Source organism: Astyanax mexicanus, chromosome 9 (genome assembly GCF_023375975.1).
Source record: "Astyanax mexicanus isolate ESR-SI-001 chromosome 9, AstMex3_surface, whole genome shotgun sequence".
NCBI lineage: Eukaryota > Metazoa > Chordata > Actinopteri > Characiformes > Acestrorhamphidae > Astyanax > Astyanax mexicanus.
Genome location: NC_064416.1, coordinates 45031715 through 45059289, shown reverse-complemented (window position 1 = coordinate 45059289; position 27575 = coordinate 45031715). Strand labels below are relative to the sequence as shown.

Here is a 27575-nt window from a genome sequence, read left to right as displayed (position 1 = left end):
ATTTTATTATATTTTTATATTTATCTATTTAAACAATTGCTCTTTTGGGTGTTATTGGACAGTGAGAATACAGTTTCGTTCCACCTCATGTCCCACATGTGATGTAAATGACAAAAAAGTCTCCTTAAATCCTTGAATATCGTAGCTGTCCATTTTTGACGATTTTTAGTTTAATACATAATTTGAATCTATAAACTGTCCCTTACACTGTCAAAATTTTTTATTGATGAACAGACCAATAGAAACTCTTTAAAATGACCTGAAATAAACTCTTTTTACATTGACTTCCACTGAAAGTTTACAAGGTCTCTCTCTCCTGTAAAGGTGCTGTTTTGGAGATAAGTGTTTTTCATTGGACAGCGACGATGATATACTGTATATTGATGTTTGAGCTTAATGCCAACTTAATATTATGTTTTGACAGACAGGTGATAGAATTCAGCATCTTCACAACATTCAATTTTCATGTCACTCAAATTTTTTTTTCAGCCAAAAATCTATGTTTAAATGTAAAGTTCTTACTTTTTGCCTTTTTGTTGGATATGCTGCAACTGATTCTGTGTACGTTTTTTTTGAACACATATTCTATATGTAGTACTATTAAAACTACTGACCTGCTTCATCAGAAGAATAATAAAAGGCCAATGACTGTGAAGTTTGCATTTGTGTGTATTTGTGGTTTCTAAAGTTAGTATTCGGCTCAAATTAACCAAAATAATATTTCATTTTATCAGATCATTTTTATTAAAGTACAGCATAATATCAGTAACAAAAGATGAGGAGTTAATTTAACAGTAATAACAGGATTGATAATTGAGATCATTGTGAGTGTCAGTCATTCAGTGTGTGGGTGTTTAGAAACATGTTTGTCCCGCTATAATCATGCTGTAGTCGGAGTGGGTGAGCGGGACGTAGCTGTGGCTGCTCTCCTGCAGGACGTAAAGGGGCTGGGAGATGACTTCAGGATTAAACCCCTCCTTCACCAGCGTCACCTTCACTTGCTTAAAGGTCCCAGTGAGCTCCATACTCTCCTGAAAAAAAACAGAACAAACAGCTCACACACACCCACCCAGCTCCACCCATTCATCCTACAGTATTTCAGCTCCACCCAATTATCATACAGTATTTCAGCTCCACCCAATTATCATACAGTATTTCAGCTCTACCCATTCATCCTACAGTATTTCAGCTCCACCCATTTAACCTACAGTATTCCAGCTCCACCCATACATCCTACATTATTTCAGCTTCACTCACTCAACCTACAGTATTTCAGCTTCACTCATTTATCATACAGTATTTCAGCTCCACCTATTCATTATACAGTATTTCAGCTCCACCCATTCAATGTACAGTATTTCAGCTCCACAAATTTATCATACAGCATTTCACCTCCACCTATTCATTATACAGTATTTCAGCTCCACCCATTCAATGTACAGTATTTCAGCTCCACCCATTCAACCTACAGTATTTAAGCTCCACCCATTCAACCTACAGTATTTCAGCTCCACCCATTCAATGTACAGTATTTCAGTTCCACCCAATTATCATACAGTATTTCAGCTCCACCCATTCAACCTACAGTATTTCAGCTCCACCCAATTATCATACAGTATTTCAGCTCTACCCATTCATCCTACAGTATTTCAGCTCCACCCATTTAACCTACAGTATTCCAGCTCCACCCATACATCCTACATTATTTCAGCTTCACTCATTCAACCTACAGTATTTCAGCTCCACAAATTTATCATACAGCATTTCACCTCCACCTATTCATTATACAGTATTTCAGCTCCACCCATTCAACCTACAGTATTTCAGCTCCACCCAATTATCATACAGTATTTCAGCTCCACCCAATTATCATACAGTATTTCAGCTCCACCCATTCAACCTACAGTATTTCAGCTCCACCCAATTATCATACAGTATTTCAGCTCCACCCATTCAACCTACAGTATTTAAGCTCCACCCATTCAACCTACAGTATTTCAGCTCCACCCAATTATCATACAGTATTTCAGCTCCACCCATTCAACCTACAGTATTTAAGCTCCACCCAGTCAACATACAGTATTTCAGCTCCACCCAGTCAACCTACAGTATTTAAGCTCCACCCAGTCAACATACAGTATTTCAGCTCCACCCAGTCAACCTACAGTATTTCAGCTCCACCCAATTATCATACAGTATTTCAGCTCCACCCATTCAACCTACAGTATTTAAGCTCCACCCAGTCAACATACAGTATTTCAGCTCCACCCAGTCAACCTACAGTATTTAAGCTCCACCCAGTCAACATACAGTATTTCAGCTCCACCCAGTCAACCTACAGTATTTAAGCTCCACCCAGTCAACATACAGTATTTCAGCTCCACCCATTCAACCTACAGTATTTCAGCTCCACCCAATTATCATACAGTATTTCAGCTCCACCCATTCAACCTACAGTATTTAAGCTCCACCCATTCAACCTACAGTATTTCAGCTTCACTCATTTATCATACAGTATTTCAGCTCCACCCATTCAACCTACAGTATTTCAGCTCCACCCAATTATCATACAGTATTTCAGCTCCACCCATTCAACCTACAGTATTTAAGCTCCACCCATTCATCCTACAGTATTTCACCTCCACCCATTCAACCTACAGTATTTAAGCTCCACCCATTCATCCTACAGTATTTCACCTCCACCCATTCAACCTACAGTATTTAAGCTCCACCCATTCATCCTACAGTATTTCACCTCCACCCATTCAACCTACAGTATTTAAGCTCCACCCAGTCAAACTACAGTACTTGAGCTCCACCCAATCATCATACAGTATTTCAGCTTTACTCATTCATTCCACAGTGATTAAGCTTCACCAATTCAACCTACAGTATTTCAGCTACACCCATTTAACCTACAGTATTTCAGCTTTACTCATTCATCCTGCAGCATTTCAGCTCCACCCATTCATCATACAGAATCCACATTAGTTAAGCTTCACTCGTAAAGTCTAAAGCAGTTAAGCCACCCCCATTTTACTACTTTTGGTATGCAGCTCTCCTATAGGTCGTTACAATAGGGCCCATACTCTTCAAAACCCACTCTAACCATTTTCATCTCAAGCACTGTAGAATATTCTGTATTTGTGTGTTATCTATTTGCATGTGAATATTTTACCAGGATGCGTATGAATCTCGGCCTGGCGTAAACAGGCAGGAAGTTACAGACGTGGATGAACGCCTCTTTAGCCTCAAACTCTCTGCCTTCTTTCAGAGTAACCGCTGCCATGCCAATACGACCCTCGTGACCTTTAGAAATATAAAAAACAAAAATATCAACATGTAAAACATTAAAAAAACATGCATTCTAACTTAATTGTCAAATAATTTAACTCAATGAAAAGAGCAGATTTTATTTAATATTGAGAGTATGATACTGTATTAGAACCCAACTCTAATAAAAGAACAGAAACTGTAATAAGATGAAAGTATGGATACTGTATTAGAACCCAACTGTAATCAGGTGAAATTATGGGTGCTGTATTACAATCAGAAGAAAATGCACTACGTATATTGAAAGTATGAGTACTGTATCAAAATATAATTTAATTCAAGAGTAAAATCTGTACTACAGTCAAAGTATGCATACTGTTACTATAGTGAAAGTATGAGTATTTTATCACATCTTTAAAAGAGTAGAAACTCTTTGTACTAAGTAGTACTTTGTACTAAGGTAAAGTATGGATACTATATTGCAATCTGTACCATAACTACAGAAATGGTACTACTGTATAGTGAATGTGTGAGTAATCTAACTTAATTAAAACCTAGAAACTGTAATATAGTCAAAGTATACATACTGTATTACAATCAAACTCCATTAAAATGGTATGTAAACTGTTTTGTTGTGGATACGGTATTGCACTCCAACTCAATTCAAATAACAGAAACGGTATTATAGTGAAAATATGAGTTTTGTATCACTATTTAATTCAATTCAAATAACAGAAACGGTACTATAGTGAAAATATGAGTTTTGCATCACTATTCAACTCAATTCAAATAACAGAAACGGTACTATAGTGAAAATATGAGTTTTGTATCACTATTCAACTCAATTCAAATAACAGAATTGATACTATAGTGAAAATATGAGTATCGTATCACTATTCAACTCAATTCAAATAACAGAAACGGTACTATAGTGAAAATATGAGTATCGTATCACTATTCAACTCAATTCAAATAACAGAAACGGTACTATAGTGAAAATATGAGTATTGTATCACTATTCAACTGAATTAACAGAGTATAAACTGTACTATAGTCAAATTTTGGGTACTGTATTACAATCCAACTCAGTTATTAGTAAATTTACTATAGTCCAAATATATATTGTACTACAACCTAACTTAATTGAAAGGACATGCAAACTGTTTTATAGTTAAAGTCTGGATACTGTATTGCACTCCAAATCAATTCAAATAACAAAAATTATACTAGATTGAAAATATGAGCACTGTATCCCTATTCAACAAAAATTAAAAGAGTAGAAACTGTACTATAGTTGAATTCTGGGTACTGTATTTCAATCCAAATTAGTTAGGCAGAAAGTGCAATATAGTGGAAGTATGTGTACTGTATCACAGTGTAACTCAATTAAAAGAGTAGAAACTGTACCATAGTAACAGAAAGAGCACTCCATCACAATCTACGTAACTTAAAAGAGTAGAAACTTTATTATAGCCAAAGTATATACTGTATTACAACCTAACTCAATTGAAAATGCATGTAAACTGTTTAATAGTTAAAGTATGGCTACTGTATCACTATTCAACTCAATTAAAAAAGGAGAAACTGAACTAGATTGAAAGTGTAAGTGCTTTTTCACAATCTAACTCTATTAAAAGAGTAGAAAATGTACCTTTTCTTTTAATTTAATAAAGTTTTCTCTCTTAACATTGTTCATAATGCTTGTTGTCTTTTTATTGTCACTATGCTAATTGTAGTATCATCTCTGAACTAGTGGATATGAGTAACGTTTTGACTTTTATTTGCAAATAAATAAGAAATTTATGAAACAAGTTATGTTTTCGATTTATGTTACTAAAATGTCAGTATATATGTTCGTACAGCGTTGTAGAAAACGATGGCTTCTGAAGCCTCATTAATGCTCTGGGACCACATTTGAGTAAAGGGGCCAGTCTAAACCTGTATAGAGATGTGAAGCATGGTGTCACAATTAACTAAGCTACATTAAATATTATAAAAAAAGACTTAACTGTTGTGTTAAGTCTTCATAATATAAACACTAATATTTTAATAATGGAAGTTTCAGTGTTCCTTGTGTAATTACATTTCATATTCAAAATAACACTTAAATTAATCGATATTGAGTCAAATCAAACTGGGAAATCAGTGGTGATACACACCCCTAAGTATGGGTGCTGTAATAAACTTTAACTCTATTAGGCAGAAAAAGGACTATAGGGAAAGTATGTGTATTGTAGCATGGTTTAAAAAATGAATGTAGAAATGTTAGGAACAGATTATACTAAAGTGTAATATGTGTAATATGGTGCTTTACTGCAGATTTATTTTACTGACAAAGCAAAGAAAGTTAGAAGCTGTTGTACCTGGAACTTCAACGCCATACACATTGCAGTCTTCAATAAATTCCAGCATAGTCATAACGTCAGAAACTTCCATTGTCGCCACGTTCTCTCCCTTCCATCTGCAGAACAACAGAGCACAGAGATGGAGGGGTACAGTAACACACATTATTATTTAAACACCAGCTTAACCAAACTAACCCACCAGTTTAAACAACTTGAAGTTCAGTTTGGATGTATAGTCTTTAAGTTTTGGGTGAGAATGTCTCAGAAGCTGAGAAACTGAATTCCTGGCATTAACATCTTGGAATATACCCGTACCATCAGGGACCTGACCAACTACAGCAACTCCAGATCATAGCTCCGCCCCCACTGGCTTATACGGTAGGCACTAGGTCTAATGGGTGCATCACTTTAGCCTCCTTTTTTCTTACCCTGATGCCCCATCACTCTGGAACAGGTTAAATCTGGACCTATCAGACCACATGATTTTCTTCTATCGCTTCAGAGTCCAATCTTTATGCTCCTTAGCTAATTTAAGCTGTTTCTGCCGGTTAGCCTCACTGATAATTGGTTTTCTTTAGGCTAGACAGATGTTTAGTTCCAATCCCTTGAGTTTTCTTCGCTGCATTGTGTTTAGAAATGCTCTTACTTTCACTATTAAACATATCCCTGAGTTCTAGTGTTGTTTTTTTTATGATTTGATTTCATCACAGATCACCATCAATTATCCCTATTCCGTCCTGGAAGATGATGTTCCCCCACTGTCCTTCCAATTTTTAATAATGTGTTGGACCACAGGATGAGTCGTTCCAGATAGTTGTTTAACAATTGAGAAGCTACTCACTGCATCAGTTAGGGTCATTTAACAAAATTATCCATGCAGTAATTATCTAATGGGAGCCTCTTATCAATTTGATCAGTTAAATCTAACTTAGTCCATCTGAAACCAGCTACAACCCCAAGCAGGGAGCTGTATATTTCAACTAGACATTAACTTTAATACAGAGTAACATAGGCTGATCTATACCTGAAAGTGTCTCCAATTCGATCCTGGAAGTAGATGAAGTCTTCATTGTCCATTCTCATCAGGTCTCCACTGTTAAAATAAACATCTCCCTTCTCAAAAACGTCCCTCAGCCTCTTCTTCTCCGTCTGCTCCGGATTCCCAGCATAGCCCACAAATGGAGCCAGCTTCGTTATCTTCACCACCAGGAGACCAGTTTCACCTGCACACAGAAATATAGCCAATAATTTACTGTTCATGTTCGGTTTATGGTCTCTAAAGAAAAATATCTTAGGACAATATCTAAGGAAAATATCCTAGTCCATTAAAAGAATATGGAGGTGTTTGGTCCTATAGTAAATTGTGTTATTCTCAATTAAACAAATAATCAGTATTTTTTCTATATTCATCATGATCAATATGTTATCCAATTGTATTTTATGATTTCTGGTTCATTTTTTTCAATGATTCACATGTAACCATGGGTAACAAATTATAAGTGCCGTGTAAAAATAGCCCTTTCTTTGCATGGGTAACGTTATGCCCCTATCACTAGCAGTGTAAGCCTGTTGGGAGCGTCGGCTAAAAGCTCTGTATTAAGAAATGCTGGGGGTGAATGGACAGGGGCTATTTAACAAAAGTTCATACTAGTTATCATGATTCACAACAATCCAAGTCCATTTCACACCAGAGTTCTCCTTTAACACAACAGATGCTGGCCTTCATCCTCACAGCACTGAATAAAAGGAGGAGTCAGTGTTTGTGGGTAGAACTGGATCAGTTAAGCCTGGCTGGGGATTATTTGGGGGTTCTGTACAAATGTAAGTAATTTTCTCCTGTATTTCCACTCACTGCTGCTTGTGTTTATCAAACTAGTACATTTAACACTGTTTTAAGTTGTTTTCCAGTGTTGTTTTTGCCTGTACTTGATTTAAAAGGTAGACCTGACCGGCTAAAGCTTCTGTTAGCTTAGCGGGTTAGCCGATTCACCGGGGAAGCTAAACTCCCTTTAGTCGTAAGGTGTACCAATTTTAACTGTTAGACGGAATAACTGCAGATTAAACTGTAACTGAGTGATTTAATGTGTAAATAGTAGAATAATGATTGTGTTCTCTATGAAGCTTCTGTTACTAATTTAGATTATGTTGTCCTCAGGGATGAACGTGATTACCGGCCGAGAAAGAGGCTCTTATAACGGAGAAGAAGAAATGTACTTTTTTTGTTCTTTGTAAAATACTATAGATCTCTCTGAGTTGTATGATCCTGCACATAAAACTCTTCCTCAACCTACATTGTCTGCAGTAGCTAGTAAAAGAAAATATTTAGAAAAAGTCGATCAAGATAGATACAGTCATATGAAAAAGTTTGGGCACCCCTATTAATTAAGCCACAAACAGAGTTGCCTGAGGCCTGAGGCGACTCTGTTTGTGGCGTGTTTGCAGAAATGGCTTCTTTCTCATCACTCTCCCATACAGCTTCTCCTTGTGCAAAGTGTCTCTGTATTGTTGACCGATGCACAGTGACTCCATCTGCAGCAAGATGATGCTGCAGCTCTTTGGAGGTGGTCTGTGGATTGTGCTTGACTGTTCTCACCATTCTTCTTCTCTGCCTTTCTGATATTTTTCTTGGCCTGACACTTCTGGGCTTAACAAGAACTGTCCCTGTGCTCTTCCATTTTCTTACTATGTTCCTCACAGTGGAAACTGACAGGTTAAATCTCTGAGACAACTTTTTGTATCCTTCCCCTGAACAACTATGTTGAACTATCTTTGTTTTTAGATCATTTGAGAGTTGTTTTGATGAGCCCATGATGCCACTCTTCAGAGGAGATTCAAATAGAAGAACAACTTGCAATTGGCCACCTTAAATACCTTTTCTTATGATTGGATACACCTGGCTATGAAGTTCAAAGCTTAATGAGGTTAACAAACCAATTTTGTGCTTCAGTAAGTCAGTAAAAAGCAGTTAGGAGTATTCAAATCAATAAAATGATAAGGGTGCCCATACTTTTGCCCCAAATTTTGGTTTAATGCATATTGCACATTTTCTGTTTGTACAATAAACCTCATTTCAATCCTGAAATATTACTGTGTCCATCAGTTATTAGATATATTGTTATTAGATATATCAAACTGAAATGGCTGTTCCAAACACTCAAATATTTAGAGCTAAAAATGATTAAGATTAATAGGGGTGCCCAAACTTTTTCATTTGACTGTATATAGATGTAGTCTGACCTGTGGGAACAGGTACACAGCGCCCCTCCCTGTCTCGGACTGGCTCCTCTCGTTCTGCGTCGTACTGAATCAGTGCGTGGGGAAACATTTTCTGAAAGAAAAAAATTCCGTAATCAAAAACACAAAGTCTACCTCCATACTGTTAAATCTGATAAATTGATTTTATTTGAAAGAAATTGGAGTAATTTATTTGAGTAATGGTTGGGTATACACATCTTTTATACAAAATTAGAGCTTTACTAAAATGTATTAAAATCACTTACCACATTTTACAAAATCCTGGTCTGGGAATTATTAAAATTACATATCTGTTTTATTGTCAGTCATATAAGCTTGCAGTAATGCAGATGTGACCAGCATATAAACTCTCATACACTCAGCAACACAAATCATAGCAACTTGCTCTTATAACCTGCAACACTGAAGCCAGGTAGTTAACCCTTGTGTTGTCTTGCGGGTCAAAAGTGACCAGCTACCATGTTTAGCTTTAGAAAAAATACCTTAAACTATCTCTTTGAAATGTATGACTTTTCCTAAAGGCACCCCATCATTACAAAAAAGTATACTTTGTTTTTGTTTATGTTTCCATGTGGGCTGTTCACCACTAGGGTACAAGGATTGTCTTATAGGTCATTTTTGATGCATGACTCCAGGGCCAACAGTGTACTCAAATTTGAATTATTTGTATTTAATTAGGCTGATTTATTTAGAGGGTTTGGCAGGGCGGCTCATTTTTGACCTGTAGGACAAGAGGAGTAAAAAGAATGTTAAGATCGCACAAGGGTTAACTATTATATTACACATACAGTACTGTGAAAAAGTTTTAGGCACCAAAGCAAATGACACTAATCCATTTATCTCAGCAATATGAGTGTTTTTTTTCTGGAAAAAACACCACAACCTATCCAAAAATAAACATACGTACAGTAAAACGTAACAAAGAATTCTCATTTTTAGATAAGTGTGTTATATCCTGTGAGCCAAGCTGAAGAACAAAGTGTAGAGATTCCAGATTTCTTCTGGATGCTTCTCAGCCAGCATGTGTATATTATGTTCAGTTCCTTCAGCAGCTCACCTGATTTACCCCATTTACCAATTTACCAAACCAGGTGTTGATTAATATGATGAGAACTAGAAATAACTCTATTACACTCAGATGAGGAGGAGAGATTAGGAGATGTTTAAGTAAAACTGGGCTGTAAAAGCTGCTCTGTTTTTTTTGTAAAAAAAAATTGCTGTGTGCAGTTTGAGTTAGTGTTTTACTGAGCTAATAAACATTTACTTTACAGATAAGAAGCCTTTTCTTTACTGAAATTCCCACAGGTGCCCAAATCATTTGCACAATACTGTAAATAAATCCTAAGAAAGGCAGCAGCAGCTTAAGGAGAATGACTACACACTGATGGTGAGTGAGAGGTGGGTGGAAACACCCAATATGCAAATACCGTGACCAACATCAGGTAAAAGCTCAGGTGCAGTAGTTGGCTTGGCCTTAACTATGGTTCAACAACAATTTGTACATTTTGCCACACAGATAAATTAGTAAGACCAACTTTCAACAAGAAACTCAATAAGTTAGTTGAGGCAATTTGTTTGGTATAATTTATAGCACAATTCAACTTAAAAAGCACACAAAGGAGAAAAAAATAGTATTTCTTTTTGGAAGAAATAGCTATATTTGTAGGCCATATATTAAGGATTTTTCACTTTGAAACAGCCAAAAAATTAAGTATTCTTCCTCTGCTAGAATATTGGCTTTGGAGTGCAGCTATTAAAAGAAGAGCATGAGCTTCATTCACACCCATGCAACAGTAACCAGAAGAGATAAAGCATCCTCCAGTGTGCAACTATAAAAACAGCCAAGCTACTTTTATTTAACAGCTACTGTAAAACCACAAACACAATCATAAAATTTGCACCTAAAGCCAAAACCTGACCAAACCCAGAAGAGTTGAGTTGACTGGTTTGGGACTTGGTCCTACCTACTCACCTTCTGGTAGAAGTTGACTCTGCCCACAGCTCCCACTTTCCCCACATAGTTTATGAAGCTCAGGATCCCATCAGAGGCAGCGTAGAACTCTTGAATATCCACAGATCCAAACCTACGCTGGAACTCCTGCCACACGTCGGCCCTCAACCCGTTCCCAATGGCCAGTCTGACTTTGTGCTGACGGTCGGTGTCTGTCTGGAAGAGCAGCATTCAGGACATCAGATGGTGTGATGGACTTACAGCACCATATTCAGGTCGTTTTTAAAAACAAAGCTCCATTTGAGCAAATATTTAAAGAAGAAATCCAGTGTGGAATGGACTTGGGTAGTAGTGATAAATGATAACAAGTATGAAATTTTGTCGAATAGCCCACCTCCATATAAACAGTGTTTTTAAAGGTGTCCTTCCGCTAAAATCTACTTTTTTTTGTTCTATGTGCAATACTATAGGTCTCTCTGAGTTGTATATGTTGCTGCACATAAACTCTTCCTCAGCCTTCATTGTCTGCAGCAGCTAGTAAAAGAAAATATTCAGAAAAAACAAGTCGATTAGGAAAATCACCGTGTCTACATCATCCTGTGAATTAGTATTGCTGGCCCCGCCCACCTCGGCTCAAGATCGCCCACAGACAGAGCTAAAGTCATTCAGCGACGTCATCTCATCACATAGGAGCTAACATCGCATTCGTTCCTGTGTTCTTATTTGCTCTGCCCAGTAATTCAGAGCTATGGAACAAATGGTTAGAATTTGTCTATGGAACACCACAAGCGAAGTACAACTGAGATAAGTAGGTGTATTTTTGAAGCAGTTCTGTTTACACTAGTTAAAACTAAAAATCCATGGCGCCGAGTGGTCCAGCGGTCTAAAGCGCTGCCACTATGAGCAGGAGGTCGCCGGTTCGAACCCCAGCTCATGCAGCTTTGCCATCAGAGGGAGTCAGAGGGAGCAAAATTGGCCCTGCTCCCTCTGGGTGGGTAGATGGCGCTCTCTCCCCACATCACTCCTACGGGGATGTCTGCAGCACAGGGCGTCTGTGAGCTGATGTACTGGAGCCGAGCCGCTGCGCTTTCCTCCAAGCGCGCTGGCTGCTCGGTAATGCTGCATCAGCAGCAGCTCGAAAAGAAGCGGTGGCTGACTTCACATGTATCGGAGGAAGCATGTGCTAGTCTTCACCCTCCTGGTGTGTTGAGGTATCACTAGTGATAGGGGGAGTCCTAATGAATGGGTTGGGTAATTGGCCGTGTAAATTGGGGAGAAAATGGGAAAAAATTAGAAATAAAATTATAAAAAAAAAAAAAAAAAAACTAAAAATCCACCCCACGATTTTGTTCCAACTGCCTGGGCATCTGCCTGCTCCCTCTGTTTGTAAGTAACTATAGGTTTACATAGGATCTCCAGTGGATTTGGCATACTACAGAAACTCTAAGACTGGGTCAGTGGCTAAACTGCACTTTACACATGGCATTACACATGTTGTAGAGTAATATATGACATTGCAAAGACTGTTATTAGTGTAAAAAAGTATTTATTTTAAAACGTTTCTGTTAGTGCTGTTAGCCAATCAGAGGCGATATGTTTGCATGTGTGAATATTAATGAGCAAGCACCAAAATCTCATCATTCCCACCCACATCACACCGGATCACCAAAGCACTTTAAAAAAAAAAAAAAACAGCTCACATGGCATTTTAAAAATGAATGAAAAAACTACGGAATGAGACCTTTAATAAACAACCTGCACTTTCAAAGTGTATTTTATAATGCTGTTGGTGAACATAGGTGGGCTACTCGACAAAGGTTTGGTATGTTTCACTTCAAGTCCATTTCACAAGGAAATATAATTTAACAGTTATTTACTGTAAAATTTTACTGTCAAAAAAAATGCAGCAAATAGTTACAGTGTAGCATAAGTGGTAATTAATGGGGTATATATTTTTTATACCCCATTATTATATTAATATGTATTATCTACATTAGCTTCATTACTCCAGTGCCAACTGTAGAAGCACCTTAACTTATCTAGGCTGATCAGCTGCATTAATGGTCTGCGTCTGAGGGGGCTTATATGATACCTTAGGTGTGTTACAGAGGTAGCGCATGACTTCTCCGATGTACTGAAACGCTGTCACGTCGTACTTCCTGCAGTCCTTCCAGAACTGAGACACTGAGAACTTCCTCCTCAACACCACTGTGATACCTGCACACACACACACAACCTGAGTCAGGAACACAAACTCTACTCACTAGTTACAAAACAGTGTATACATACACTAGGGTTAGCTCACAAAATGAGAACACACCTTAAATTCATGTAAATATTTAATTATATATCTTCTCATGGGTCAACACTAAAGACGTGCCCTCAAAACAACTCAACACAGTCATTCATGTCTAAATCACCCATATAAACAAAATAGAGTATTTGATAGAACTGTGCCATATTTTGTGTGGCCACCACTATTTTTCAGTACTGCCTTAACTCTCTAGGGCATGGAGTTCACTATTACTTTACAGGTTTCCACTGGAATCCTTTTCCACTCCTCCACCTTTTGAAGATGTCTCACAGGTGCGTAAAAAAGGTTTAGGTTTGGAGAGATGCTTGGCCAGTCCAGCATATTTACTCTCAATATCTTTAGAAAGAGAAAGATGGTTGTCTTGGAGGTGTCATCATATTTGGGGTCATCATGTTGGAACACTGCCCTATCATAACAGGGAAAGTACACCTTGTGCAGCTCGAAACGCGCAAAAGGCATGTAGTAATTTTGTTAATGAATCATTGGTGTGTTTTGGATGTCCCCACCCTAGCCCCGCCCCGAGCCAGCCCTTGCCATTAGTGTTGTCACCTTATGAATATATATATAATGTATAAATAGCCCATTGTATGAGTGTTTGCTGGTCGGGTCTTTTGCATCTGTGTCTTCTGTATATGCGTGTATCAGTTTTGTAGTTTGTCCAGGTCTGTTTTGTTAAGTAAGTGTGCCAAGTAGGGTTGCAGCGGTAACCGGTTTCACAGTATACCATGGTATTAAAATGCACGGTTATCATACCGTGTGTGTTTGCTTATTACCAGTAAAATGCAAGCCAGCGGAGAAACTCACCCGCGCATGCGCAACTCTGCTCCGCTTCAGCTACTCAGCACACAGCGGTGAGAACGGCAGAAAGTGCATCAGACTAAACAAACCTCTGTCCGCCTACAAAAAGGCGAAACTAAAATCAGCAGTGTGGGACTATTTCGGATACCCGTCGAACGCACCCGAGGATGGTTATCTGATTTATAATCAATGTGGCCGTAAAGTCACAGCTAAAGGTGGACATACGCCAAACCTGTTCTCCCATCTCCAAGAACACCACCCCGCTGTGCAGCGCAAAGTATGTGTTTAGTTTATCATTTTAATCTGAACCTAAATAAAACCTCTTTGTAGTCGTGCACAACCCATGCGGTAAGCGCCCGCAAAAGCGCTGAGTTATCCGAAATTTGGGCACGCAGGTACAGGCGTGAAGTGCGCGCTACGACGGATTCACGTGTCCGTGTAAAGGTCCGGCCGGACTGGATGTGAAAGACGCCGTTCATTTACATGCGTTCATTTTCACATTCTGACGTGCCTGTTTTTCATGTGTTAAAACCAGACTCGCTGTGAAAGCCTTAAAATAGAAATCTCTATTGTGAGGATCATGTCAGAAATAAATCCCCTCTTTCTGCATTATTTGGTTATATACCAACTTGGCAGTAAAACGGACGTTTACAACAGTTGTAGATCAGACACTGACCCAGGCTCAGTTTATCAGATATTAAATAATTTAAACTTAAAAAATTGTACTGAATATTTTAAATACAGAATCTTTACTTCTTAGAGGACATGTAATGTGTGTAACGTGTGTGTATATATATATATATATATACACTGCTCAAAAAAATAAAGGGAACACTCAAATAACACAATATAACTCCAAGTAAATCAAACTTCTGTGAAATTAAACTGTCCACTTAGGAAGCAACACTGATTGACAATCAATTTCACCTGCTGTTGTGCAAATGGAATAGACAACAGGTGGAAATTATTGGCAATTAGCAAGACACACTCAATAAAGGAGTGGTTCTGCAGGTGGGGACCACAGACCACGTCTCAGAACCTATGCTGTCTGGCTGATGTTTTGGTCAGTTTTGAATGTTGGTGGTTCTTTCACACTCGTGGTAGCATGAGACGGACTCTACAACCCACACAAGTGGCTCAGGTAGTGCAGCTCATCCAGGATGGCACATCAATGCGAGCTGTGGCAAGAAGGTTTGCTGTGTCTGTCAGCGTAGTGTCTAGAGGCTGGAGGCGCTACCAGGAGACAGGCCAGTACACCAGGAGACGTGGAGGAGGCCGTAGGAGGGCAACAACCAAGCAGCAGGACCGCTACCTCCGCCTTTGTGCAAGAAGGAACAGGAGGAGCACTGCCAGAGCCCTGCAAAATGACCTCCAGCAGGCCACAAATGTGCATGTGTCTGCACAAACGGTTAGAAACCGACTCCATGAGGATGGTATGAGGGCCCGACGTCCACAGATGGGGGTTGTGCTCACAGCCCAACACCGTACAGGATGCTTGGCATTTGTCAGAGAACACCAGGATTGGCAAATTCGCCACTGGCGCCTTGTGCTCTTCACAGATGAAAGCAGGTTCACACTGAGCACATGACAGACGTGACAGAGTCTGGAGACGCCGTGGAGAGCGGTCTGCTGCCTGCAACATCCTTCAGCATGACCGGTTTGGCAGTGGGTCAGTAATGGTGTGGGGTGGCATTTCTTTGGAGGGCCGCACAGCCCTCCATGTGCTCACCAGAGGTAGCCTGACTGCCATTAGGTACCGAGATGAGATCCTCAGACCCCTTGTGAGACCATATGCTGGTGCGGTTGGCCCTGGGTTCCTCCTAATGCAGGACAATGCTAGACCTCATGTGGCTGGAGTGTGTCAGCAGTTCCTGCAAGATGAAGGCATTGAAGCTATGGACTGGCCCGCCCGTTCCCCAGACCTGAATCCGATTGAGCACATCTGGGACATCATGTCTCGCTCCATCCACCAACGTCACGTTGCACCACAGACTGTCCAGGAGTTGGCGGATGCTTTAGTCCAGGTCTGGGAGGAGATCCCTCAGGAGACCATCCGCCACCTCATCAGGAGCATGCCCAGGCGTTGTAGGGAGGTCATACAGGCACGTGTAGGCCACACACAATACTGAGCCTCATTTTGACTTGTTTTAAGGACATTACATTAAAGTTGGATCAGCCTGTAGTGTGTTTTTTCACTTTAATTTTGTGTGTGGCTCCAAATCCAGGCCTCCATTGGTTAATAAATTTGATTTCCATTGATGATTTTTGTGTGATTTTGTTGTCAGCACATTCAACTTTGTACAGAACAAAGTATTCAATGAGAATATTTCATTCATTCAGATCTAGGATGTGTTATTTGAGTGTTCCCTTTATTTTTTTGAGCAGTGTATATATATATATATATGTATATATATATTATATATTTACATATATATATAAAATTAATGCCCTTAAGAGTAGTGGAAAAACCTGTTTTCCTTCACCTGATGGTGTACAGCTTCTTTTTTTTTAAAGAGACATTAAAATTATAGTTGTTCCAGGTTTCTACAATATATAGTTAATTGAACAAAAAACCTTTGTTGTAATTTCTTTAAGGGTCAGTTTAATAATATATGTAACAAACTGTGATACCGTGATAACCGTGATACCGCAGTATTTTCTAAAACGGTTATCATACCGTGAAAATCTCATACCGTTGCAACCCTAGTGCCAAGTTTGTTAATTTTGTATTCTTAGTGTTATTCTAGTTTTTCTGTTTCTTGTTTCTTTAGTTAAGCTTAGTTTTGTTCTTAGTTTTGTTAGTTCTTGCGCTACCCATGTTTGTTTTCTGTTTTTTCATTCATCTTGTTTCTTAAATACAATGAACAATATATATCTGCACTTACGTTCACCTTACTCATTTGTGACAAGGGACATAGCAAAAACAGTGTTTAAATCAGTCAGTGATGCACCTGTGTTTTCCACTGCCAAGATAGCAATGTGCCAGAAATTTACTTAAATACACCTCACCTCCAGACCACCACAGAGTAGATATATTTATAAACTCTGTCGCTATTTAAACGATGCAGAAGGAAGGTTCGACAGGGTGTAAGATAGCGGTGAGCATTGCACCGTGACTTGTGCAGAGTGTAAGGCCCAAAGAAAGAAAGTGACGTTGTAGACGTACCTCTACAACTTCAACACTACAACTTAGTTGTAGACGTACCTCGTTCTATGGCACCAGCCAGGCCAATCAGCAGTCCTGCTCCGTGGTAAAGGGGCAGCGGGATGTACAACACGTCATCCGCCTTCACTCCTGTCAGGTATGGAAAAAATGGTGCACCCCATATTTTGTCCTGAGGAATCAGTGTTGCTTTAGGTAAACCTGCAAAAACACCCAAAGTGAAAAGTGTTATGGCTTGATTTTTGCTGAAAACTGACCACATTCAGCATTATCTTTATAACAATAACACACAGTGCATCATCCACAACATAAACCCTGCAATAAACACTTAACATTAACACCTTCTCCTGTTTCTGCACATATTGTACATTTTATCAGCTCAAAGTCACACTAAGACACATCAGAAACAGAATCTCGGAATCTGCTGCTGAACAGTTTGTGTTGGTCATCAATATTTCTAGTGTTGTAGTAACAGAGATAAGAGACTCAGGGTCCAACTGTGCACCGTGCAGCTTGATTTAGGGTGTGTCACTGTGTCTTTGCTATCGTAACGACAGGAAAAGTACACCTTACGCAGCTTAAAAGCACAAAAGGCATGTACTAATTATTTTAATTCAAAGCATGAGTGTGTTTTGAGTGTAACATAAAATAAACCAGCAAGTCACCTTGCCATTCCCTATAGGAGGCAGGTGCGCTCTAAAACTCTGACTGGCGGATTGCTATTTAAACAGTGCAGTGCTTCTGTGTTTCTCAGCAGAGGAAACTGACTTGCTTGTTCTCGTTATGAAGATGCACAAGCAGGCAATTTACAGAAACAGCAATGTTATTTTATTTTGTATGTGTTGCATGCCTGTTTTGCCAAGATAGCAATGAACTTTTTCAGTCAGTGATGCACCTGTTTTTTTTTTTTTTCTAAGAAATTTACCTGAATACACCTCACTTTCAGACTAACACGCTTATCGGCATAGATATATTCACAAGCACAGTTGCTGTTTAGATGCACAATAGACTGTTGGTGGATTGTAAGATAGCAATGAGCAATGAACGTGTCTTGCAAAGGGTGCAAGATAGGGCCTAATATCTGTATATAAATATATGTGCTCTTTCATTTTCAAAATCTGTACAAAGTCAATTGTAATAGAAAAACACATTTTCATTTTCTCTAATAAAACAAATAAATTATTGTATATCATTACACCTAAAAACACATTGTTACAAAAAAACTAATACAGAATGTAATGTAACTGTGTGTGTGTACCTGTGGTTCCTGAGGTGTAGATGAAGAGTCCAGTGCTGCTCATGGTGATGTTGTCTCTGAGTGTGTGAGGTACAGGTGTGTTTGGGCTTTGCTGTATTTTTTCAGTAAGACTGTGAAGCCCCTCCACCCCACCTGCATCCCCCAGGATATACACACGCACATGTTCTGCCAGCAGGTCTGGGAGCACCTCACACACTGCCTCTCGATGCTCTGAGAAAACACACCACAGTATCATCCAGAGAAACGTGAGAAAATTGACACATCACATTTGTGAATGATTTGTAAAGGGGAACAGAAACTCTACAATGAGTTTATCATCAAAAGTGTAAAAGAATCTCCATCAATTACTCTGTAGGTAGAAGTACAGATACTAGGGTTTAGAATACTTCTGTAGAAGTTTAAGAATCAACTCAAGCTTTTTACTATAATAATAAGGACAGAAAATGTCATTAAGGACAAAAGCTTAGGCTGAACCACAGGGTCCTATAGTGCAGTACACAATAATAACTATAATGTTCTATTATTAAAATTTTAATGATGATACATTTGAGATGCACTAGGCTTCTCTCTGTTTCAGCTGCATATATGCTGATTGTAAATGAATGTATTTTAGTAGAATATAGTAAATATATTAAAGAAGTTTAGTTGGACTGGAGTTTATCTGGAGTTCTCTTGAGTCTCTGCACGGATCATCTTCATACTAGACTACATACATCTGCTATGTTCTTGCTGGAGTGTGTGTTTGGGGGTGTGGTGGGGGGACGTAGGGAGTCAGAATAGTACATGTTCATACTTCTCTACATCCAATCACAATCAGATTCACTCTATCTGGATGGAGAGATTTATCTGGATAGGGGTTTTATTGAAGGATGAGAAGCCGGAATGAAAACGAGCTGAAATTAAATATGAGTAACAAGACTATTTTTAGTAGAAGTAAAAAACATCTGAAAAATAATTACTCCAGTAAAGTATAGATAACCAATGGACTGTAAAATGGACTTTTGGTGTAGTAAAACTTGATACTACAATGACTCTACAGCCGGCGCTCGGAGCTGAAGCTAGCGTTATAGGATGTAAATAGTGGTTTTTAATAAGCTTCTTGTGCAGTGAAGTTATTAATGCCTTGTTTTAAATATCAGGGCTCTCCGGATTCTAGTAAGGAGGTGTGGAGCTACTTTGAGCTGGAAAACGGTGGAAAAAGTGATTTATCAGGGTAAATTATGCCCCGTGTCACCCAGTCTGAAGAGTGTTTGGACAAACTGTTAACATTTCTGTATCTTGGAACGCTGTGGGAGAACAGAGGTGTGCTGTTCATCAAATGTAAGCATTTTTTATCATGTTTTACAACAACAAAAGTCCATTTTACACCGAAGTTCTCCTTTAAGTAAGGTAATAAAGTATTTGTATCCCTCTGTTTTTCAGAAAATCTGTTTCGATTCAACAGTACTACATAAGAGACTTAAACATCATATAAACCAATAAAACATATATTTTTTTATAGTTCCTCTATGTGAACTGGGTAACTGGGTGAACATGGTGAAACCTTGTTTTGTTCCTGTTCACTACCCTCTTGCACTGTCTGTCCTGGGACATCGTGTGATTACAGTAATAGATTACGTATTTATCTGTTATGGTGCAGCGACAGTGACCTGTACAGCTAGAGGTTTTTCTGCACAAACTCTGTTTCTCTGAGCTGGTCTTTTTCTTTCTAATTTTCACCTTGATACATCTTGAACTTTGTCACATTTTGTCATACTTAACTGTATTTTATTGAGATTTGAAGTGATAGACCAACACAAAGTAATACATAATTGTGAAATGGAATGAACATAATACATGGTTTTCAACATTTTAATCAAATAAAAAACTGCAATAGTGACATGCAAAAGTATTCAATATCCAGTGGAATAAATTGCCTTCAGAAGTCACTAAATAAATTACTAGAGTTCAGCTGTGTGTAGTTTAGTCTCAGTATAAACATCTGTTCTGTGAAGGCTTCAGTGGTTTGTTAGAGAACACTAGTGAACAAACAGCATCATGAAGAACAAGCAACTCACCAGACAGGTCAGAGATAAAGTTGTGGAGAAGAAATTTAAAGCAGGGTTAGATTACAAAAACATATCCCAAGCTTTAAGCATCCCAAGAAGCACTGTCTAACAATCCATCATCCAAAAACGGATTAAAAAAAAAGTATTCTACACCTGCAAACCTACTGCTTGTGAAGTCATGACCATGTTCCACCCAAACTGACAGATCGAGCAAGGAGAGAACTGATCAGAGAAGCAGCCAAGAGACCCATGATCACTCTGGAGGAGCTGCAGAAATCCACAACTGTATAGAAGAAACTGTCTACAGAACAACTAGAAGTCATGCACTTCACAAATCTGGCCTTTATGGAAGAGTGTCAAGAAGAAAAACGTACGAAGTGCTGTTTGCAGTTTGGCAACAAGCCATGCTGTGTTCACAAGAGACCCAAGCTAAACTTTTCAGCCTAAATGCAAAGCGCTATGTGTGGTGGAAAAGAAACACTGCTCATCACCCTGAAAACACCATCCTCACAGTGAAACATGGTGGTGTAAGCATCATGCTGTAGAGATGCTTTTCTTCAGCAAGGACAGGAAAGCTGGTCAGAGATGATGGGAAGATGGATGGAGCCAAATACTAGTGGTGTGACGAGATCTCGTGGCACGATATCTCGCGAGATTTAAACGTGACGATATTTCTCGTCAAGCTTAAACCTGTCTTGCGAAAAAAACTTTTTAAGAGGGATCTGGCAACCCAGCAGCGAGTGTGGTGGCTGAGCAGTGAGAGCAGCTCTCAGCAGACGGTAACAGAGTGACCAACAAGACACAAACCATATATCAATACTGTAAGTAAATCCTACACGTGACTGTTTCATAGGCAGGTGTACTAATCCCTTAGCTCTGTATAAAAAATGTTCTGTCTCTGTTTGCACTTCAAGCATAGTCTTAATATGACTGGATATGTTTATGCATAGTTAAATTACAAGAGATTTAGGAGAAAAAAAAAAAGACATTCTTAATATGACTGGTTGTGGTTTGCATTACGTTACATTACATTACATTTGGCAGACGCTTTTGTCCAAAGCGACTTACTGTCACGGAATGACCCAGGCAGGGTGACGAGGAAAGCGGACACAAGTGCAGGTAAGGGCGATATAAATAAATAATTTATTAAATAAATAACAAAGAAACAAGGAAACGAGGAACAAGTAAACATGTAACAAAGAAACACAAATAACTAATAACAAACGAGCGATGATAATAATAAACAAATAAGGAATATATATACAAGGGAAATAAACTAGAAAATAAACAAGGCAATAAACTATAAACGTGAAAACAAGAAATAAACGAGAAACAAATGACTAAGGTTAAATACAGGGAACATAGAGCTAAACAAGAAACTAAACTAGACAAGGGGAACTAAACTAAGCAGGGCAAGGGAGAAAACAATGGAAATAAAGGAAACTAGAAATATACACAAGAGATAAACAGAGGTAAACACAGAGCAAGGACTAGGGCTATGAAACGCGGTGAAACAACAGAGAGACAAAACAACAGGGGAAGGTGCAAAGACCGACGGAGGACAAGGTGGCAGTGGAGGGCTATTTAAAGAAACAGGAAACACTATAATTAGAAACACCTGGGGAAGGGGCGGAGCAACAAATGAGAAACAGGTGGAAAAGTACTGAGACGGGAGACACAGAGGAGCACAGGTCACGTGGGGAAGACACACAGACACGAGACGAGACCAGGATGTGACACTTACAATAATGAAGCACTTTGCACTTATTGTTTGCACTATATAAGACCCAGAAAAGTTTTTTTTTTTTTTTTTCTTATTTTTATTTATATTTCTTATATAATCAATGCGTGAGAGAAACCAGTCTGTTAAGTTTGCGTTATATGATTTTGTCAAATAAAACTTTAGTTTTCAATCCATTTTTCATTTTTGACGCCTTCTTTAAAATTTTATTTTTAAATCTCATCTCGTTTCGTTCTCGTGAACCCAGTATAATGTCTCGTCTCGTCTTATGATATTAGTGTCTCGTCTCACCCCTACCAAATACAGTTCAATCTTTCCAACAAGACAATGACCCTAAACCTACAGCCAAAGCTACAGTGGAATGGTTTAGGATATATTTAAGAATATATTTATGTGTTTCTGTGGAAAGATCTGAAAACTGCTGTTCACAGACACTGTCTATCCAACCTGACTGAGCTTCAGCTGTTTTATAAAGAAGAATGAGAAAAAATCTCAATCTCTAGATGCGCAAAGCTGGTAGAGACAAACCCCAAAGAACAAATGGCCAAAAGTTCCCTAGCAGAAACACTGTGGCACACTGGGAGCCGAGTCCCACTGGATGAAAAACACTTACTGTGAGAGCTAAGTACAGTAAATCTTTGGGTAATCCTCATTTAAAAAGCCTAAAAAAAGTATTTGCCCCCTACAGATATCTTTTGTTTTTGCTATTTTGTCATACTGACATTTTTTTCTAATAACCAAACAAACTTTAATATCAGACAAAGATAACCTGAGTAAAAAAAAAAAACTTTTTAAATGTTAATTTTATTTATTAAAGGAAAAAATATCCAAACAAATCTAGCCCTTTGTAAAAAAAAAAAAAAAAAAAGTGTTTGCCCCCTAAATCTAATAGCTTGGTTGTGCCACCCTTGGCGGCAAAAACTGCAATTAAGCTTTACTAATATCTGGTAACGAGTCTTTCTCCTCTCTGTGGAGGAATTTTGTTCAAATCTTCTTATCTACAGTATTATTATAATACAGACTTACTGGAGGATTTTCCAGCATAAACAGCATGTTTATTATCATCCACAGCATCTCAATCAGACCTTGACTTGGCCAGTTCAAAATCTTCATTTCGTTTTTTAAGGTGGACTTATTTAACTGAGGCGAGTGAGACATGCAGTTCTTTAAATGTTGTTCTGGGTTCCTTTGGGATCTCCTGGATTAGTTGTTCATGCCCTTTTGGAGTAATTTCAGTCAGCCGGTCACTCCTGGGAAGGTTCACCAGTGTTTCATGTTTTCTCCATTAGTGAATAATAGTGAATTACTGTGGTTTACTGGAGTCTCAAAGCTTTAGAAATTATTTTATAACCTTTTCTAAACTGATAGATGATCAATGAATTTGTTTTCTCATCTGTTTTTGAATTTCTCCAGATTGTGGCATAAGGTGTTGTTTTTTGAGATCTTTTATCTGCTTCATGATGTCAGACAGGTTGTATTTAAGTAATTTCTTGATTCTACAGGTCTGGCTGTAATCAGGCCTGGTTGTGGTTAGTAGTTAACCTGAACTCAGCTTTCCAAAAAGTGTGATTAATCACAGTTAATTTATGGGGGTGCAAACACTTTTTTCACACAGGGCTAGATTAGTCTGGATAGTTTTTTAACCCTTAATAAATGAAATCACCCTTTAATCATATTTATACAGGTTACATTGTCTGATTTAAATTTTTTTAATCATCTGAAAAACGTATAGTCTATATGTTTGACAAAAATGCAAAAACAAAACAACAACTGTAAGGGGCAAATACTTTTTTGCGCCATTGTATATATAAATATGTTAAAAAAAGAAGAATTTAACATTTTGCCAAAGGTTCCTTAGCAGTACAACTGAAGCCCTCTGGGAGCAGAGTCCCAGACTATCCCATAAAACCTTTTACTTACTATGCTAACCTCAGCTAACACAGGTAGTGACTGATAAACCAATAATCCAACTATCAAGAACCTAATTGTCAGAGAGTGCAGCACCACAGACCAGAATGAAATGAAAACACCAGACACACGATTTTGATGCAATCACTGGCCAAGAAAACAATTTAAAGAACTTAAGTAGCAAGATAAGACAACAATACTATATTGTTACTCTCTAAGAAAGAGAGGTTAAAGGTGCGCTTTGAGCATGAGATTTAATTAGCAGGAATGGAAGGCCGAATTGCATCTTACAACAAAATAACACTGAACAAATCTAAAAAAAGGACACACAAATGTTCGAGGTAGATTTTACCGGTTAAAGAAAGGGTAAAGAAATTAAAATAAATTGTTTTATATGAGCTCTTGTGTTGGCCTGAATGAGACGATACCTGCTCCAGCGATCAGGACAGACGCTCCACAACATCTGAAGCAGTGCAGGAGGGATTTGGTCCTGATGTTGGTGTTGAGCATGGAAACAGGACATCCGAGCTTAAACAGGCCCAGCCACATCCACACCAGCACCGGCCCATTTTCCAGAAGCAGCGCCACGGTGGAACCAGCGTGCAACTGCAGTGCCTGTGCCACCTTATTACTCGCCTGGTCCACCTGCAGGTAAGTGTGCACCTGATCCTCATACAAGATGAAGGGCTTGTGTGGTTGTTTCTTTACTACGTCCAGAAAACAATCAAGAACTGAGTAGAAAGGAGTTTTCTCTCTAAACTTCATCCTCTTGGAACGGACTACCAGCATTTTCCTCATGAACCTGCAGTCCTGCAGGAAATAAGGAAACTTAAAGAAACAAAAAAACAAAATTAAAGCTGCTCCCAAAACAACAGTGTATAGTACTTCCATCTCGTCTGATCTGCAGCGCTCTGCAGAGTCCCGAGCCGTTCAAGGTCCACCTAAAGATAATAGTGCTATACAGACAGACAGAGCAACACCAGGTTACCAGGATTAATCTATAACGTGAGATCATTTGATCAGTGTGGCTTTAGATGCCACCTTCTGGCTATAGGGAGAATTACAGAGAATTGCAGGCTGGATAGAGCAGGGCTTCTCAATAACGTCCAAAGGTGTAAAAAAATATCTCTATTCATTACTCTGTAGGTAGAAGTATAGATACTAGGGTTTAAAATACTTCTGTATAAGTTGAAGAATCAACTCAAGCTTTTTATTATTTAAGTAAAAGTGTAAAAGTACTGGTTTCAAAACTACTTAAAGTATAAAAGTAAAAGTAATGTAAGGGGAAAAAATGACATACAACAAAAGCTTATGCCACGCCCACAGAGTCGTATAGTGCACCACCCCCCTCCCCAAAACACATTTTTCTAAAAGTCATAATAACTATAATGTTCTATTATTAAAATGTTAATGTTGATAAATTTGAGATGCACTCGGCTGTTCCTTGTTTCAGCTGCATATATGCTGATTGTAAATGAATGTATTTTAGTAGAATAAAGTAAATATATTAAAGAAGTTTAGTTGGACTGGAGTTTATCTGGAGTTCTCTTGAGTCTCTGCACGGATCATCTTCATACTAGACTACATACCATGGGTAAATAAATATATATATATATATATATATATATATACACTGCTCAAAAAAATAAAGGGAACACTCAAATAACACAATATAACTCCAAGTAAATCAAACTTCTGTGAAATTAAACTGTCCACTTAGGAAGCAACACTGATTGACAATCAATTTCACCTGCTGTTGTGCAAATGGAATAGACAACAGGTGGAAATTATTGGCAATTAGCAAGACACACTCAATAAAGGAGTGGTTCTGCAGGTGGGGACCACAGAATATTCTCAGAACCTATGCTGTCTGGCTGATGTTTTGGTCAGTTTTGAATGTTGGTGGAGGAGGCCGTAGGAGGGCAACAACCCAGCAGCAGGACCGCTACCGCTGCCTTTGTGCAAGAAGGAACAGGAGGAGCACTGCCAGAGCCCTGCAAAATGACCTCCAGCAGGCCACAAATGTGCATGTGTCTGCACAAACGGTTAGAAACCGACTCCATGAGGATGGTATGAGGGCCCGACATCCACAGATGGGGTTGTGCTCACAGCCCAACACCGTGCAGGACGCTTGGCATTTGCCAGAGAACACCAGGATTGGCAAATTCGCCACTGGTGCCTTGTGCTCTTCACAGATGAAAGCAGGTTCACACTGAGCACATGACAGACGCGACAGAGTCTGGAGACGCCGTGGAGAGCGGTCTGCTGCCTGCAACATCCTTCAGCATGACCGGTTTGGCAGTGGGTCAGTAATGGTGTGGGGTGGCATTTCTTTGGAGGGCCGCACAGCCCTCCATGTGCTCACCAGAGGTAGCCTGACTGCCATTAGGTACCGAGATGAGATCCTCAGACCCCTTGTGAGACCATATGCTGGTGCGGTTGGCCCTGGGTTCCTCCTAATGCAGGACACTGCTAGACCTCATGTGGCTGGAGTGTGTCAGCAGTTCCTGCAAGATGAAGGCATTGAAGCTATGGACTAGCCCGCCCGTTCCCCAGACCTGAATCCGATTGAGCACATCTGGGACATCATGTCTCGCTCCATCCACCAACATCACGTTGCACCACAGACTGTCCAGGAGTTGGCGGATGCTTTAGTCCAGGTCTGGGAGGAGATCCCTCAGGAGACCATCCGCCACCTCATCAGGAGCATGCCCAGGCGTTGTAGGGAGGTCATACAGGCACGTGTAGGCCACACACAATACTGAGCCTCATTTTGACTTGTTTTAAGGACATTACATTAAAGTTGGGTCAGCCTGTAGTGTGTTTTTTCACTTTAATTTTGTGTGTGGCTCCAAATCCAGGCCTCCATTGGTTAATAAATTTGATTTCCATTGATGATTTTTGTGTGATTTTGTTGTCAGCACATTCAACTTTGTACAGAACAAAGTATTCAATGAGAATATTTCATTCATTCAGATCTAGGATGTGTTATTTGAGTGTTCCCTTTATTTTTTTGAGCAGTGTATATACAATAGGTATCTGCAAAATGACTGTTGTTGGTGACCGAAATATAGTACATGGACACGGACAAGATATTCCATCAGTAAATCCATTCCTCAATAAAGTATGCAAAACAGTACATTAATGGATTTTATGTAACAATGTAAACAATTCACTTGTTTATAAATTGTTTTTTTTTACCTTTTATGACACACTGAAACTAATTATTGAAAGAAATATTAATAATTATTACTCCTAAGTAAGTGTTACGTTCCCAATTAAAAGTGTTGTGGTCTAGGGTGAATCAGGAAGTAAACAAAAATAAAAATTGATTGAATAAAGGGACTGGAAGCAGAGATTTAGTAGAAAAGAGAAAACCAGGGATTTTACTGGATGTTTTACACAATTACAAAAGTGTACAATTACACAAATAGCAAATGAAAGATACAAAAAAAACAAGCGTATAACAAAAAAAATATTAATAATAATAATAATAATAATCAATAAGCCGTTTCTTCAAA

General features: G+C 38.8%; 1 protein-coding gene and 1 long non-coding RNA gene across 3 annotated transcripts; both read right to left on the bottom strand.

Moving 5' to 3' along the window:
* Positions 1 to 720: 720 nt before the first annotated feature.
* Positions 721 to 24999, bottom strand: LOC111197561 (very long-chain acyl-CoA synthetase). 2 transcript variants are annotated; one of them, XM_022687025.2, is made up of 10 exons: positions 24483 to 24999; positions 18358 to 18567; positions 17142 to 17300; positions 12917 to 13041; positions 10846 to 11040; positions 8856 to 8946; positions 6643 to 6841; positions 5637 to 5734; positions 3179 to 3309; positions 721 to 1031 (listed from the first exon to the last, which is right to left on the bottom strand). In XM_022687025.2, the coding sequence occupies exons 1-10, from the start codon at positions 24943 to 24945 to the stop codon at positions 855 to 857; spliced, it is 1848 nt and encodes a 615-aa protein (XP_022542746.2). In that variant the 5' UTR covers positions 24946 to 24999; the 3' UTR covers positions 721 to 854. The 2 variants fall into 2 exon arrangements, 1 of the variants encoding a protein (XP_022542746.2); XR_007440639.1 differs by lacking the exon at positions 721 to 1031 and adding an exon at positions 2640 to 2770 and having other exon boundaries at positions 2916 to 3309.
* On the bottom strand, positions 1295 to 2487 carry LOC125804531 (uncharacterized). The gene is made up of 4 exons (XR_007440640.1): positions 2394 to 2487; positions 2220 to 2335; positions 1814 to 2161; positions 1295 to 1494 (listed from the first exon to the last, which is right to left on the bottom strand). It is a non-coding gene; the product is annotated as an uncharacterized LOC125804531 (long non-coding RNA).
* Positions 25000 to 27575: the final 2576 nt, after the last annotated feature.